Raw genomic sequence first — 14,342 nt, 5'->3', positions numbered from 1 at the left:
GTGTGCTGTGTGTTTCTACTTACAGGTACACCCTCGATGCCTTTAGTGCCTGGCTCTCCCCTCATTCCCTGAGGAAATAATCATGCAAACAGGTTAGAATGACAGACAGGAACAATGGGATTCCACACTGTCTAATGGCACTTTAAGGACTTGAAGCTCAATAGCCCACTGTGATTAACTAGGTTTGGTACTTTTCAACATTAAGAACTTTGCTGCACAACTAAATGCATTGGTTGATTATTGTATCTTGTCGCCTATTAGAAAAGCCACATTCTCAGCCTCTGCCTTCACCCTGCCAGTCAGACTCCAGTACAGAAGACTGTGCCGAGCTCACCTGGGGGCCACTGGGTCCTCTCTCCCCAGGAGGTCCAGCAGAACCCTGCAACACAGTGATTTAAACGTGAACCGCAGGGAATAACGCAGATGTTACTGATGTGCACTAGCAGACAGGCAGGGGTCATTCCAGCCTACCATAAAGACTGAAGAAACTCTGCACCTGTCCCAGTCCTTGGACCCACAGAATCACAGAATTAGTCTATCACACTGTTAGTCCCAAGACAGCCCACTCCAGACCTGCACCAATCCCACCCCGGATCTGCAGAGCCTGTTCCAAGATGGCGTCCGTCCCAATCCTACGGTGGAATCCTGCCATTTCTTCTCCGCTTTTTGTAGACTGGTTTGGTGGTATCAGAAAATCTGCACAGTTATTTGGTACCCAGGACCGGAGCTGGAACTGAACTGTTCTCAGCTTTACACATGAGGACACATTCTGCAGCCCTACCACATCACTCCATTACAAAACTTTGCTTCAGCTTTAGCTGGTAATTAGCAGTATTGATAACACAGTAATTAAAGTTCTAGCTGTACTGAAGTACTGCAATGGTGAGTGCATAGGAGACAGACCAGCATCGAACAGCACACTCCTGGCCCCAGAACATCTCACACTGACTCTCAGTTACGTGCTGCATCATGCCAGGTTCAGTTCTACAACCTCTCCCTCTGTATGAATGCACATTTGTCACGATAAACAATCTCTGCTGTTTCGTCTGGATACTGTATGTGGGTCAAGTGCAGCTCCGGGAATCCTGGTCTCTCAAGTGCTCCACTGCTGGATGTGCAGCACTGCTACCTAGATCAACACTGCTCCTCCACCACAGGGGAATTCAACACAACCCCTGCTGGGATTCAGTCACAGTTGCTTTTGTGCCTTGAGCCACACAGCACTGCTCCTTAGACAGCGGAGAACTCTGCTGCAGCTCTGTCCTGTCGAGGCTTCAAGGTAGGCGACGACACTTCTGTAACACACAGGTGTGGGAATACTTACTGGGGTCCCCTTCTTTCCTGGGGGCCCAGGGGGACCTCGAACACCGGGCTCCCCCTGAAAGAAAAAGACATTCACATCAATGTCCATGCACTTGCTGGCACATGGGTCTTGCTCTACAAATACACGGCACACTCGAATAACTTCACACAATACAGCCTGCAAAGAAATAGCACATGAGAAAAAATCTCCACGTTTATGTAAAATAAACTACAAAACATGAAGATTCATCATCACTTCTATCACTCTGCTCTCCTCCCCACTGTTAGCTGGTGTGTGTGAGGAGCGTACTGTGCGCAATGGCTGCCGTCGCCTCCAGGTGGGGCTGCACATTGGTGGTGGGAGTGGGATCCCCATTACCTGTAAAGCGCTTTGAGTGGAGTGTTCATAAAAGCACTATATTAAGTGCAAAGAATTATTATCATCTAGCAGTGTGATGGACATTGTTTTGTCCAAGTTCTTTATATTGAATTGGTCCTTTAATTGCCTTGTAATAATAATAATAATAATAATAATAATAATAATATGTAGTAAATTTAGCTCATCACAATGCTCTAGATAGGAAGAGCAGTAGGAATTACAATGCAAGTTCAATCATCAGGCACAGAGGGTCCTACCCTTTCCCCCATGTGGCCAGGTCTTCCCCGATCGCCCACTGGGCCAGGGTAGCCCTGCAGACAAGAAACAGACACTGAGGAACAGGAGACAGGCAGGCAGGCAGATCCTGGGACAGAGATGGGCACACACTGGCGACTGTAATTCCACAAAATCACACCAATGTATTTTTTTATTTCACTGGAGCTCAAGAAGAGTGTTCAGTGTTAGGATCTTTGGACAATGCAAAAATCACACACTCTGAAGTACTGACGATAACGAGGTTCATAGATTTACTTCACAGCACTCCAGGAAAGGACTGTCACTCCGAGCGCCACTCCTCAGGGATCTGGTCCGTCCTCTCGGGAACATCTGACTTTCCGCCCTCACAACCCCCCCTACAGCCTCTCATGTCAGACAGGCCAATACAACCTTTTACCCCATGAGCACCTGGACAGGCAGCACTTACATACATGCCTACTGGGCCCTGCGGTCCCTCCACGCCTGGCTTTCCAGTGAAACCCTGGGGGACAAGAAGGAGACCGTAAGACACCCAGGCCCAGTGAAGCCATACTGCCCCCAGCGCGCTGCTCTGATTAATCCCCGGACAGCAGTCCCCATCACAGCTCATGAGCCTTATCACTTTACCTTTCCTAAAAAAAAAAAGAACATTTACTTTTAATAACGTAATCAACCTCAATAGTTTTAAGTCATCGGTGTAACATTGGATTCTGGAGTGTTTATATGAACGCGATGTTGCCAGAATGCCTTGTCTTCACCACAGGGCTTCACAGATCACCCCTTCTTACCCTCCCCTCCCAACCCCGTTCTCTCTCACCCTCTCGCCCAGAGGCCCAGGGCTCCCATCCTGTCCGGGCCGGCCTGGGGGACCCTGTGGGAACGCAGAGCGAGGTCAGTTCGTCTTGGGTGGGGGGGGGGCAGGGGATTGAGTGAAGGACAGGGGCAGTTTAATCATTTAACAGAGCTGTGGAGAATCCCCTCCTGAGCTCAACAGAGTCAACAAGGTTAACAGGATCAACAATCTTTACAGGATCCAACAGCCTTAACAGAGTCCACAATGTTAGCAGGAAGCAACAGCGTTAACAGGATCAATGCAACTGACGGTATTAACAGGATTCAGGTGATCTGTGCTTGAGGATGAGTTAAAGCCATGTAGCAGTGTTTCAGGGAATCAACCACAATCTTCTCAGGACACACCCTGATATACAGTATTCACATACAGTACTCTCTACGCACTGTGGTGAACTTGTGTTTTTGCTCCATAGCAGCTGAACAGCATTTCTGAAAAGGTCAGAAATGTCCGATCAATTCTTAGATGTTATGTATTTAGCTTATTTGACAAAGCTGCACTCCAGTGCATCAGGTGTGTCTGGTGCAGGCTGCTCTGAGGGGGGGGTACATACCGGAGATCCTGGGGGGCCCCCCTGTCCTGGCTCTCCCCTCAGACCCCCCATCCCCTGCAGAGACAGAGAGTCTTACATCAGTGAGCAGCATTCACAGCTGGCGCATCGGCTTATCAGCATACTGTGTCCGAGTCCATCACCAGTACACCGTACCTCTTATACTGTACTGAAGAAAGGGCTATTATACTGGATTCGACACGCACTGAAAGGCCGTGCTAGGCACGGTCCAGAGAATTATCAGGGCGCTGCAAACAGAGAATAAACCTTTCAAGCTTTTTAACCTTTCATTCAAATAAATCACACTCCCCCCCCCCCAACAGCCAATATATTAAAATTTGAGAATTAAAAGACGCAGGTCCTGATGTTAAGCCCTCAGAAAATTATCCATTCATTAAAATACACTACACATCTATCTGATTCCGTCTTAAGATGGCTAATTCCAAGTGTGGCTTTGTTTAAGGGTGCACTTTATATTTATCTCAACTTGTTACCAAAGAGACAGACCAGGCGATGAAACAGCTCCAAGCTCTCTCTCAGGACAACAAGAACTGTCCACGTGTTCAGAGCTCATGGTCTGTCCTCACTTACATCAGCTCTGAAATTCTTCTGCCTGTATAAACGGCAACTCTTTACTCTCCTTCAGAGGTTTTGGAGTGGCCTGTAATCCCCGATTCTACAGCAGTACCACCTGTGCAGCTCATCAGCAGTCACAGGCATCAAAAACTGTCATCAAGGCCAACAATAAAGTGTAACCGCGTGACAGGCAGGAATGCTAATGAAGTTCTAAAAGTTTAAAAAATATTACCAATTCAATAAAAAGACTAACGCGTTTGTAGGATGCATACAATCAAATCCAAATCACCATAGATAATTACATTGTTATCAATATTATAGCCTCTAGTAATAAGTTTTTTTCTGCATTTCTTATTCCCCCATTAGCACTGTAACACTCTTCATATGATCCTATGGAAACTGTTTTCCAAGGAAAGAGGGAAACCGAAGCTGGGAGAAAGGACCACTCACTCGATCCCCTTCAGTGCCGGGACTCCCAGGGGCACCCGCTGCTCCCTGGCACAGGAGAAAAAACACCAGTCAACACAGCTAGGCACATGACAACCCCCTTCTCCACATAAAAAATCATTTTCAGGACCGTTATGAACAGAGGATGCTTATAACAACGCAAGACCTTTGCTGCAGTAACAATGGTGACACAGGTAGAGGAAACTTTGCTTTAGACAGCCAGATGCAATGTGCTGCTCATCAAGACTCATATCTGCAATCAATCGCTGCACAGAGAACCCCTCCCCTCACAGGAAGTGGAATAGCCATCTAAACTGTAAAGAAGAGTGGGGCGCGTGCTCTTCCTCTTGACACCAGCCAGCGCCTTACAAGTGGCCATGCCAGTGCAGGCTGACATGCGCCACCTGCCGGACTGCCTCGGAACAGCACCGGAAGCCTGCCTGCAGGTGCTGAGCGATGACAGCCTCCTTTAGCACCAAAGCGTCTGTGAAGGGCGATAATGGAGCACATTAGCTATTCCAGGAACACATTACTCAAGATCTCTTTATGCAGCACTCAGCTGGGTTTCACACTGGGTTCAGCTCTCGGGCCTCTGTGGCATTCTGCTCCATCACAGCAGCTCTCAACTCCTTCATTCTAAAAGCTAATACTGGCTAAAATGACAAAGCACCAGAATGGCGGACCACAAGCCGTGGCAAGAACAATCGCACACATACTGCGCAAATGCTGATGACAATACACCACCTTGCGGCGCCAGAGAGCTGCACAGAATTTCTCTCTCATCTTCTCGTCCACTCCCATCTGCCCCAGTACCCAGTACCCTTCTCCCCCGGGAACCCACCTGCCCTGGGCTCTGCTGCCCCAGCAGCCTCTCGTCTTTGTGCCCCCCTGCCCCAGTCCACCCCCGCCAGGAAAGCTCTCACCCCGCTGCTGCTGGAGCCCTCCCTGCTGCCCATGAGCAGAGAGCACGCGAAGCACGGTCAGAAACAGTAATCATGGGATTAAAAGGTATAGAATGGGAACCTGTGTACCAGGCTTTCCTTCTGGTCCCTCTGTGCCAGGCTGTCCTCGCAGCCCCTACAACGAGACACACACACACACACGCAGCCAGACAGACAGACACACACACACACACAGGGAGATAATGTCAGAAAGAGCAATCGAGGGACTGGCGCATCGCTTCATGGATATGAAGGCCAGCTGTGCCAGCTGTAGGGCTCCAAAAGGAACCTGCGGCTGACCTATAGATGAAGTGCTTCCCTGCAGGGAGACACGGCGGAGAGCAGAGCGAACAGACAAGAGGCTAACACATCTGCAGCTCTGAGCTGCCTTTCAGGAAAACGTCCCGCAGTTCCTCCTCTCAGTACAAATCAAATGCCCCTATTAACAATGTTACATTATAACATATGTTAATTCTTATGTAAAAAATCACAAACGGAGGAGGACATCCAAACCACCTCTCTCATTTCGTATTAAAGACGACTGATCCAAAGAGCTCATCCATAAGAGTGTTAACTACATGCAAGACTATGACTTACGAGTATAAAAATATATATTCCAGTCTTCCGACAGCAGAGACTATTTTTTAAATTGATGTTCTTGGATCTTTGTTTCCCTTTTCTCGGGGTCTGTTCGATTTTTAAGCGTGGTCATGTGGAAGACCCGGGTTTTGCTGAAGCTCAGGCCCACAGACAGTGTCATTCCCAGCTTGTTCTGCCCCTTACCGGCATTCCTGAAACACCGACCAGACCACGCTGTCCTACGCGCCCCTGGAAAGACACACAGTTTAGGAGAAGAGGGACTGAAAGAGGGAGGAAAAGAGAACTAAAAAAAGATTTCTATTCCTATAACTTGCAAGGTGTCAAAAAACAGAATCGGGGTCCACCCACGCTCATCCTGGGTCCCTGGGAAGGGTTGTCAAACCCTCTAAGAGCACTAAATTATCAGCTTCCAAACCGGAGCAGCAGTTAAGAGTTCTGTCCTTGAAGCTGGAAGGTCCCGTGTTTGAAACACTCAAGCAATGTGTCTCCTCAGTATTGATCCAGTAAAGCCTGGTACAAATTTAAGTTGCTTTGGACAAAGGCAACAACAATAAACCCGTAGTTCTGAACAGAGGGCTGCTGTCCAGGCTTTACAGGTAACTTACAGTCCTCAATGAGTAAAAACCTGCAAACAGTAGTGATGCAGACAAATTAAGTGAACAACTGATTCAAACTGGGTGACTACATGTCCAGGGTGGAATTAACATAAACAATGTAATTAATCAATCAATCATAACTAATTATGCTATTCATTTTAAGATATTAGAAGCTTAAGTGCCAATCAACAGACCTGCTATCAGAGCAGACTCACTGCATGAGGATGCTGCTGGTGTTTCCACACTTACAGACTGCAGAGGACAGGTTTCCCATTGTTTTTGGGGACCACCTGGACACTATCTGATGACCCTTCTGCTCTAAGGGAAGCTGGGATGGATTTTAGGGTCGCTGCAGAGAAATGCTGTTGTGTTGGGCTTTAGGTTGGCTGTCTGGCTGGGGGAGGGGGGGTGGCCAGGCTCACGTGCAGATTGTCAATACTGATCACAGCAGTTACCCTGGGCCCTTTGGGTCCTGGCCTGCCCTTCGGACCATCAGGCCCTCTGTTCCCCTGAAAACACAAAGACATATTTCCTGCTCATGGCTCGGCCCATACTGCTCAAAACACATCCAATTCACTGCCACTCTGTCTCTCAACAAAGGAAACTGTGTGGCTTTGTATATAGGACACTAGATAACAAGAACTGAAGTTCAAGGCTTGAAAAATTACTTCTAAGGCAGCATACAGTATAAGTCTTGGTAAGCATGCTCTTAATTTACACCCTATACTGGCAGGCAAAGAGTGCAACACACAACAACAGTTGTACACAATCTGAGTACAGTCAGGACATGTGCCCTCTCTGACCTTTGACCCTCCACTGCCAGCCTGACCCTGGGGTCCAGCTTCTCCATCTTCACCCTGTAAGGCAAAAAAAACAAACCCACATCATTACGACTCTGATAGAGAGAAACCAGGCATGATTTTCCTGGTCAATAAGCTGGCTCTGGTCCACGTTCGATGCCATGGAGAGGGAACTTGGTCCACAATGTGGAAAAGGTATATGATCCTATTTTAAAGAGGAGCTAGAGCAACACTAACTTAAACCTGAGCTGAGCTGCTTAACGGGCTGGCATTCTCTGGGCGTGCTCCTTGTCAAATGAACATGTTTATACGCCAAAGACTCTGAAGAGCTCCTCGTGCAGGAGGGAGCCCCCTTTAGCCACCAGCGTAGGGTGATACTCTCAGCTATTCTGGAGCAGCTGCCCCACACACGCAAGGTCAGGGGAAGGAGAGCAATACTGCTGCACCCTTTGAATTAATGAGGAACTTTAGGGAGGCCAGATTGTTCAGGCCCAGAAAGGAATTTGACCAGGATACTGGGGTTAAAACTAAAATTCCTTGGGTACTGTTTGCAAGAATAATGACTAGTCAGACCTCAGTTTAACACCTGAGGTACCTGCTACAGCACCATGTCTCCAGTCACCATACTGGGGTGCTGTTTTATAAATCTGTGTTCAGAGGAAGGAGCGCCACCTGCTGGTCCACCGACACCACTTATTGCAGAAGTTTTATTTAGAAGCCTCTCATCCAAATATCAACCTGGGCCCAGCCTGGCTGACCTACTGAGATTGGACAAGTTCAGACTACAAAGTTGTTGTCAAGAGACTCTGTGCCGTTGCACCTGATGAAAATGGACATGGAATAAAATTCGGAAACGTACCTGAATGCCCTGGGTGCCTAGCTGACCTTTTGGCCCAGGGAATCCTGGGAAGCCACTCTGACCACTGACCCCGGGAGGACCTTTGACCCCAGGAGGACCCATTGGCCCCTGCAGAGGGAGAGGAAGAGGTGTAGCGCTGTGAAAAGGCGCTACAGGCAGCAAGCCTGAGCCTTGATATTTAATCAAGTCAGGTCATTATGTAGATGAGAATGTTATCGTAATCAGAAAACTGGACTCACTCGCTCTCCTGTTGGCCCGGCATCACCTTTGTCTCCATCTGGGGCTCTGCTCCCCTGTGAAAACAGCACCATGTGGGCACCAGTAAAGCTTCGGATGATACAGTATAGGAGCATTTTACACACCCCATAACAGAGTGGAAAAGGGCAGGACAGAAGGGAGGGGTCCACACTGTTCGACATGCTGCCTCCCCATGCATGGACCCAACCAAAATTAAAGGAGTAAAACTGTGTAGGTCTTACTCTGCTACCTGGCATCCCCTTCGGACCCGGAGAACCAATTTCACCCTGAGAGAGAGAGAGAGAGAAACAGACAAACAGGGGGAGGACGCTTAGTATAACACTGCTAGGGCAGCCCTTCGGTAAGAGCCACAGCCCGGTGGCCCCGTGTGCAATCAGATATTTCAACATGGCTCCCGGTTTATTGTGTTTCAGGGACAGTCTTTATCCCAGATGCTCCTAAGGAGAGACTTCAACCCAGTTTTGCTCTTTTCCCCTCCTCTTCCCAAAATTCCCGAATGCTCAAGAGTCACCTCTGGCCCTGGCTCTGCGTCTCCAGTCTCCGAGCGCAGCAGGGGGGCCAGGTTGGGGACAGAGCCGCTGCCGGGTGAGGTGGTGTTTTAGCAGTTTTACCTCCCGGCGTGTGATGTCTCTGCAGGGCCAGGAGCGATCCGTTCCCTCTGCTGTGCAAACACAGCAGTGCCCGAACCAATGTTCCCTCTAATTTCTAATGGCCCTTGCGTGCAAAAATTTCAAGTTGTGCACATTTTTCCCCCAGTGACAAAAACTTGTGCGCACTAAACTGAGTGTATGTAAAATTGTAAACCTGAAATTATTTTTTGGTAATATAGTCATTCTGATGATCCAAACGACTGGGACAGCGATTCAACGTGCCCAGCCACAGAGACCGAGTGTTGAGTGAACATGAGCAGGGAGGTATGATCAGTCTCAAATTGTTTCCAGACGGCTGCAGTGAGGTAGCCCCCTTTAAACCAGTGAGACCCCCGCCCCCCACCCACCTGCATCTGAAAAACATGGATCTTCAAAGGCAACACATCACTCTCATACCTGCTGGGTCATCAAAGCACAGGCCGAAACAACCCAGATTAAGTGATGGAAGAGCTCTGAAACGTGCTGTTCGGCACAGGATGGCTACAATTTCAAGGGACTGGCCTTTTAAAAAAAAAAACTCAACAACGTAACAGCTGGGAGAGTCAGATTGGAACGCGGCCCAGATTATTTCCAAAACAAAACCACATGGGCCTATTTTTAAAACGGATTTACTACTTTATGGAAATGGAGTTTTAGGTTTTTGGAGGCTATGTGAAAACCCGTAAACCAAACTAATAACGGGCCTGTTTTTGTTCCAGTGAGCTCTTCTTATTCATCGAATCAGCACATCGAACTGAAAGAAAACTGAATAAATCAATAACTAGGCAAATCTACAGTAGGTGTGGCCCATACGCAAAGATTTTACCTTGTGTCAATAAAAAGAGTTTTAGACAAGCCAGTCACAGCAGCAGGGATACTGTAATTTAATCCTTATTGTTGTTTTTCCTAATGCCTTTAGCCAGGTGACATCCAAGAGATACAATTACCAAAGTGTTTGGAAGATAGGGTTTCGTTACCATGACCTGCAGAAAGTCACATTCTGGAACATCAGGGAGGTTAGCTTACACAAGGCAGTAAAGACCTGTAACCCAGCACTGGTGAAGTGCAATAACTTGTGCACAAAAATACAAAACACAAGCATTTCTGATATAGTGTTACACTACAGCAATAACTGCCAGTCAGAACAGCAGTGGGCTGTGGGTTTACTTCACTGGGAGTAGTGTAGCGAAATCACAGGGGTTTGTGTACGCACCATCGGACCCTCGAACCCGTGCTCTCCTCTGGCTCCCATAGGCCCTTCTGCCCCCTGGAACATAAAATAATTTTAAAAATGAGCCTACCATCGTCCACAACAAATTCATTCCTGCAGTTTAATTTCTCCTTTCCAGGGCTGGCTTGGAAATACGACTACTTGTGACTAAATAATAACAATTCCTGAACAATTCCTGTTCCTAGTCCATGAGCGCCTGCTACTCTGTGCCACAGGTTGACATAGCGCTTGGGCTGCAGTGTCAGAACTTACCATGTGCCCCTTGGGGCCTGGAGATCCCTCTTTCCCTGGCTGGCCCTGGTGAAAAAGAAAGGAGAGTGCAATGGGACTGGTATGTGAGGTGTGTCCAGAAGACACATTCCAATTTGTTCCAACTAGAAAATGAACTAAAAACAATTTGGACACCAGAGGGCGCTACAGAACACGCTCAGTACATGTAAACACCCCACATGTAGATCTGGGGTCTTCAGCCCTGGTCCTGTAGAGCCCCAGTCTTACAGGTAAACACACTCTTCCTAAAGACTACGAACATGTAAATTAGAGGCAGATTTAGTGAGTAATCGGTTTAATTAAGAGAACTCTGAAGGGAACTCCGAACCTTTAGTGCAGATGTGTATTTCAGAAACAGATAGGAAACAGACATGAGAGGTCTGAGGTGAGAGATCTCTCGAGCTGAGCAACTCACTCAGCTCTCTCTAAAGGATCCCAGACGCCACCAGAAATTCAGATTTATTTTCAATTCCGGTATTGATTTACCAAGCAATATGGTTTTTCCCTCCTGTATTTTTCAATCCATCCCAAGAGCTCTGCCCTTTTCATGGCTAAACTAGATGTTCAAAGGATTGTTAATTAACTGTGCTAGATAATTAGTGTTTATTTCAGGGTTATTTTTTCTCATGTGATGCTCCTTTCAACCTGTACTTGGGTGTATTTCAGATTAAACTAATTACCAAACATGGGCCAAGCTGTTTTTCACTGAACCCCTCAGCCAATAAGAGTTCTGCCTCACCAATCCCTCAAGCAGTTTGCAGGTGATGGTGATTTGATCCCAGAGTCCTTTAATCCTTTCATCCCAGTCTTCCAGCTGGTTCACCTGTACATAGCTGCACGTTTATTTTCACCAGCTGTAGAACAAGGTATCCCAACCTTTTTGTTTTTCTGTTGGGTTGTTAGAAGTTAATTGATCCCAGGTTCTCACCCAGCTGCTTCTTGAAAGAAACCCGGGTAGCAGCTTCAGCAACAAGGCTGGGTAGCTCGTTCCAGACTCCCACAAACCTCTGGGTGAAGAAGTGTCTCCTGTTCTCAGTTTTAAATGCACATCCCTATATTTTTCGCTCATGGCTCCTGGTTTGCGTTTCACAGTTCATTTTGAAGAAATCCGCTGGGGAGCTGGCGAACTTGCCAAGGTGAGGAGAATGAGAACTATCGACTTACATGAGGGAACTAGATCGGAACCAATCAGTCCGGTTTGTCCCCTGTGGCACTAAGACCCTATAACCCAGACCTGAACCCTACAGGCATGAAATGCAATAAAAATAAGGGCAAATAGGATGAGTGATAAATCTAACAACATAAAATACAAATAACTTAGTGAGACTGTTCTCAGGAGAACAGATAAATGAAAACAGGTAAAACCACACAATACTTCAATCCCTTGGAGCAAGACTTGGGAAAGCCGTTTGCCGTTTTTCCATTACAGCTACTGTTGTTTAATAATGGATGCATCTTCTGCGCAGCCTTCATGAGAGGCACTGGAGGCGCCTCTGCACAGAAAGCAGATACAGTGCGGCCTATAGGCATGGGAGCATTCCCATCTCCCATGATCCGGCCCGCCAGTCGACACCCTGGTCTCTCAAAGGACCTCCTGCCTCCTGCTTAAGAGCAATCACACGAAGCCTAAATAGTGTGCACTCCCAATGGGCGACCATCTTCCTCACGGGTTCCAATTTTCAGCAGAGATTCGTCCTCTCTCAGTCTGCGGCCTGAACAGGCACAGAGGAATGGAAAGACCACAGAACAGGCTATTTAAACCCGACACCGAGACGCAACACGGCGGGCCGCTTACCAGGGGAGCGGAGTATCACGAGACTGAAGGGACTCACCTGCAGTCCCCGTCGCCCAGGAGAGCCCCTCACTCCCTGTAACCCCGGCGGCCCCTAAAAAAGGGAAAAAGCAAAGCAGCAGTTTTGATTCGAGGGCGCAGGCGGGAAGCCACAGGGATGGTCCAGGCCGGCCTCGGGCAGCCGCATCGCGCAAGATTTCGATAGGCGGCTCCCCCGAGCTCTGTGGCCCAGAACACATGGAGAAAAGGTGAAGAGGCTACATTTCCAAAGGGGACTGGAAGGACTGGAATTTTATTGGACTCTCCTACCTGAGGGCCTCTGGGGCCAGGAGGACCTGCAGGGCCAGAATCTCCCTGTAAGAAGCAGAAAACGTTTAACTTTGAAAGACACAAGTTCCAACTCCAAAAAAAATCAGAGTACAGTGCTTGAACTGCTGTGCGAAGCGCTCATCGGGTTTAAAATCAGTGCAGTGGGGATGGATGGATTGGCCTGTTTTACTTCCAAGCTAGACTGATGCTCTCATTCCTGGGTGCAAAGAAAATACATGAAGCTTTTTTCCCCCAATGCAGTATAAGGATCCTCTCACACAGTGCAGCTTCCACCCCAAGAACAGCTTTTACAGGAGGGGGAGCACATTTCCTGCAAGTTTTGGACATATTTGCGCCCAAATCCAATCTCGTTTTTCCAGCAAGATGTCCTCACTCGTGACCGTGATGAAGGTAATGGCGTACGTGGGACTGAGCTGCATCTACCTCTGGTATTCAATAGGATCGGGATTATTCTGAACCAGGACGGTCAAGGAAATTCGCATAAAATGACTATGTCTCGCCCGACACCGAGGGCACCTTGTAATTTTACTGGGGGTTCATAATATTTTGGACAGAAGGGGTTGACCAGCTGGGCAGCACGTCACTGACAGCACAGCGCTCGCTCACCTGCGACCCGTTAATCCCCTGGGCGCCGACCGCTCCTGTAGGCCCGGCGTCTCCCTGTCGACAGACACACGCAGTCAGCACCGCGAACGCACCCCATCTCCTCTGGCCTCACCGCCGATGCTCCTTTTACAGAGAAGGACGAGGAGGCCAGCAGCCCCAGTATCCTCCCACCCCTCACCCCCAGCTCCCAGCAGAACCCCAGCACCTGGGTCGACGCAGGACCTAAAAACGTTCGAGGTGCCACCGGAGCCAGAAAGGTGGTCCGAGTTCCCTGGGTGGCCCTTTTTATTCCGAACTGTTACACTTACTGCAGCGCCAGGAGGCCCAGCTCTTCCCAGCCGCCCGATCTCCCCCTGGAAGACAAGACACCGGCGTCACTCCGGCGGGCTTCACCGGGTGGCCAGAGTCGCCGCCGGACTGAGTGCCCGCTCACCCGCGGGGGCAGGTGCCCGAAGCGTGGGTCATCGGGTCACGCGGCTTGGTTATTTCCGCCCCCCCCCCCCCGATGAGAAGAGTGAACTGGCAACGGCGCTCACGGGCCGAGAAAAACGAAAACCGGGCCCCAGCAGCCGTTTAGTTTTTTCTCACAGACCGCTACGGTGTCTTGAGAGACGCAACGAAGGGCAGAACTGCCTCTGTGTCCAGCGACGCCACCACTGCGCTCCAGCTACGCTGCGCTTCTGGTAATAAACGCACAAAGGCCACTAGATCAAAATATGAGGTCCTGAACGTACTTAATGAAAAGTTGAAGTCCTATGAAGCTGAAATCTCAAAAACATGACTGCCTGGCGTACTGGACCCTCCTGGCCTCCTGTGTGTGCTGCATGAGGCCTGGCATTCACCTCTGTGAAAGACACTCTGAGAAACAGGACTGTTACTCACAGGTGGTCCCCGAGGCCCTTGCAGTCCTGCGGCCCCTCGGCTGCCCTGCTGGCCCTGGGGAGAACAGACACACAGACAGCGTTACCAGCCTGAGGGGGTGGGACAGCTCTTTCAAGGGGACACACAGGAGGGGTCTGTGGTGTCTGGGGGGTTTTGAAATCGGGGTGGTTTCAGGAGGACCCAAGGGCA

The 14,342-nt window shown here is 48.9% G+C and overlaps 1 protein-coding gene across 1 annotated transcript in view; it reads right to left on the bottom strand.

Moving 5' to 3' along the window:
- The window catches only part of LOC148816291 (uncharacterized), a 63,374-nt gene that overhangs the window by 19,421 nt on the left and 29,611 nt on the right, over positions 1 to 14,342 (bottom strand). The window contains exons 17-38 of the mRNA XM_088940423.1: positions 14,154 to 14,207; positions 13,580 to 13,624; positions 13,272 to 13,325; positions 12,645 to 12,689; positions 12,376 to 12,429; positions 10,526 to 10,570; positions 10,256 to 10,309; positions 8,635 to 8,679; positions 8,395 to 8,448; positions 8,156 to 8,263; positions 7,300 to 7,353; positions 6,952 to 7,005; positions 6,084 to 6,128; positions 5,383 to 5,436; positions 4,363 to 4,407; positions 3,340 to 3,393; positions 2,754 to 2,807; positions 2,385 to 2,438; positions 1,939 to 1,992; positions 1,325 to 1,378; positions 335 to 379; positions 24 to 68 (exon numbers count right to left, since the gene is read on the bottom strand). Of these exons, the coding sequence (XP_088796549.1) occupies positions 24 to 68; positions 335 to 379; positions 1,325 to 1,378; positions 1,939 to 1,992; positions 2,385 to 2,438; positions 2,754 to 2,807; positions 3,340 to 3,393; positions 4,363 to 4,407; positions 5,383 to 5,436; positions 6,084 to 6,128; positions 6,952 to 7,005; positions 7,300 to 7,353; positions 8,156 to 8,263; positions 8,395 to 8,448; positions 8,635 to 8,679; positions 10,256 to 10,309; positions 10,526 to 10,570; positions 12,376 to 12,429; positions 12,645 to 12,689; positions 13,272 to 13,325; positions 13,580 to 13,624; positions 14,154 to 14,207 (1,170 nt within the window). The remainder of the gene's footprint in view (positions 1 to 23; positions 69 to 334; positions 380 to 1,324; positions 1,379 to 1,938; positions 1,993 to 2,384; positions 2,439 to 2,753; positions 2,808 to 3,339; positions 3,394 to 4,362; positions 4,408 to 5,382; positions 5,437 to 6,083; positions 6,129 to 6,951; positions 7,006 to 7,299; positions 7,354 to 8,155; positions 8,264 to 8,394; positions 8,449 to 8,634; positions 8,680 to 10,255; positions 10,310 to 10,525; positions 10,571 to 12,375; positions 12,430 to 12,644; positions 12,690 to 13,271; positions 13,326 to 13,579; positions 13,625 to 14,153; positions 14,208 to 14,342) is intronic.

This window comes from Atractosteus spatula, chromosome 23 (genome assembly GCF_055471065.1).
Source record: "Atractosteus spatula isolate fAtrSpa1 chromosome 23, fAtrSpa1.hap1, whole genome shotgun sequence".
Lineage (NCBI taxonomy): Eukaryota > Metazoa > Chordata > Actinopteri > Semionotiformes > Lepisosteidae > Atractosteus > Atractosteus spatula.
This window is presented reverse-complemented; position numbering and strand designations above follow the sequence as displayed.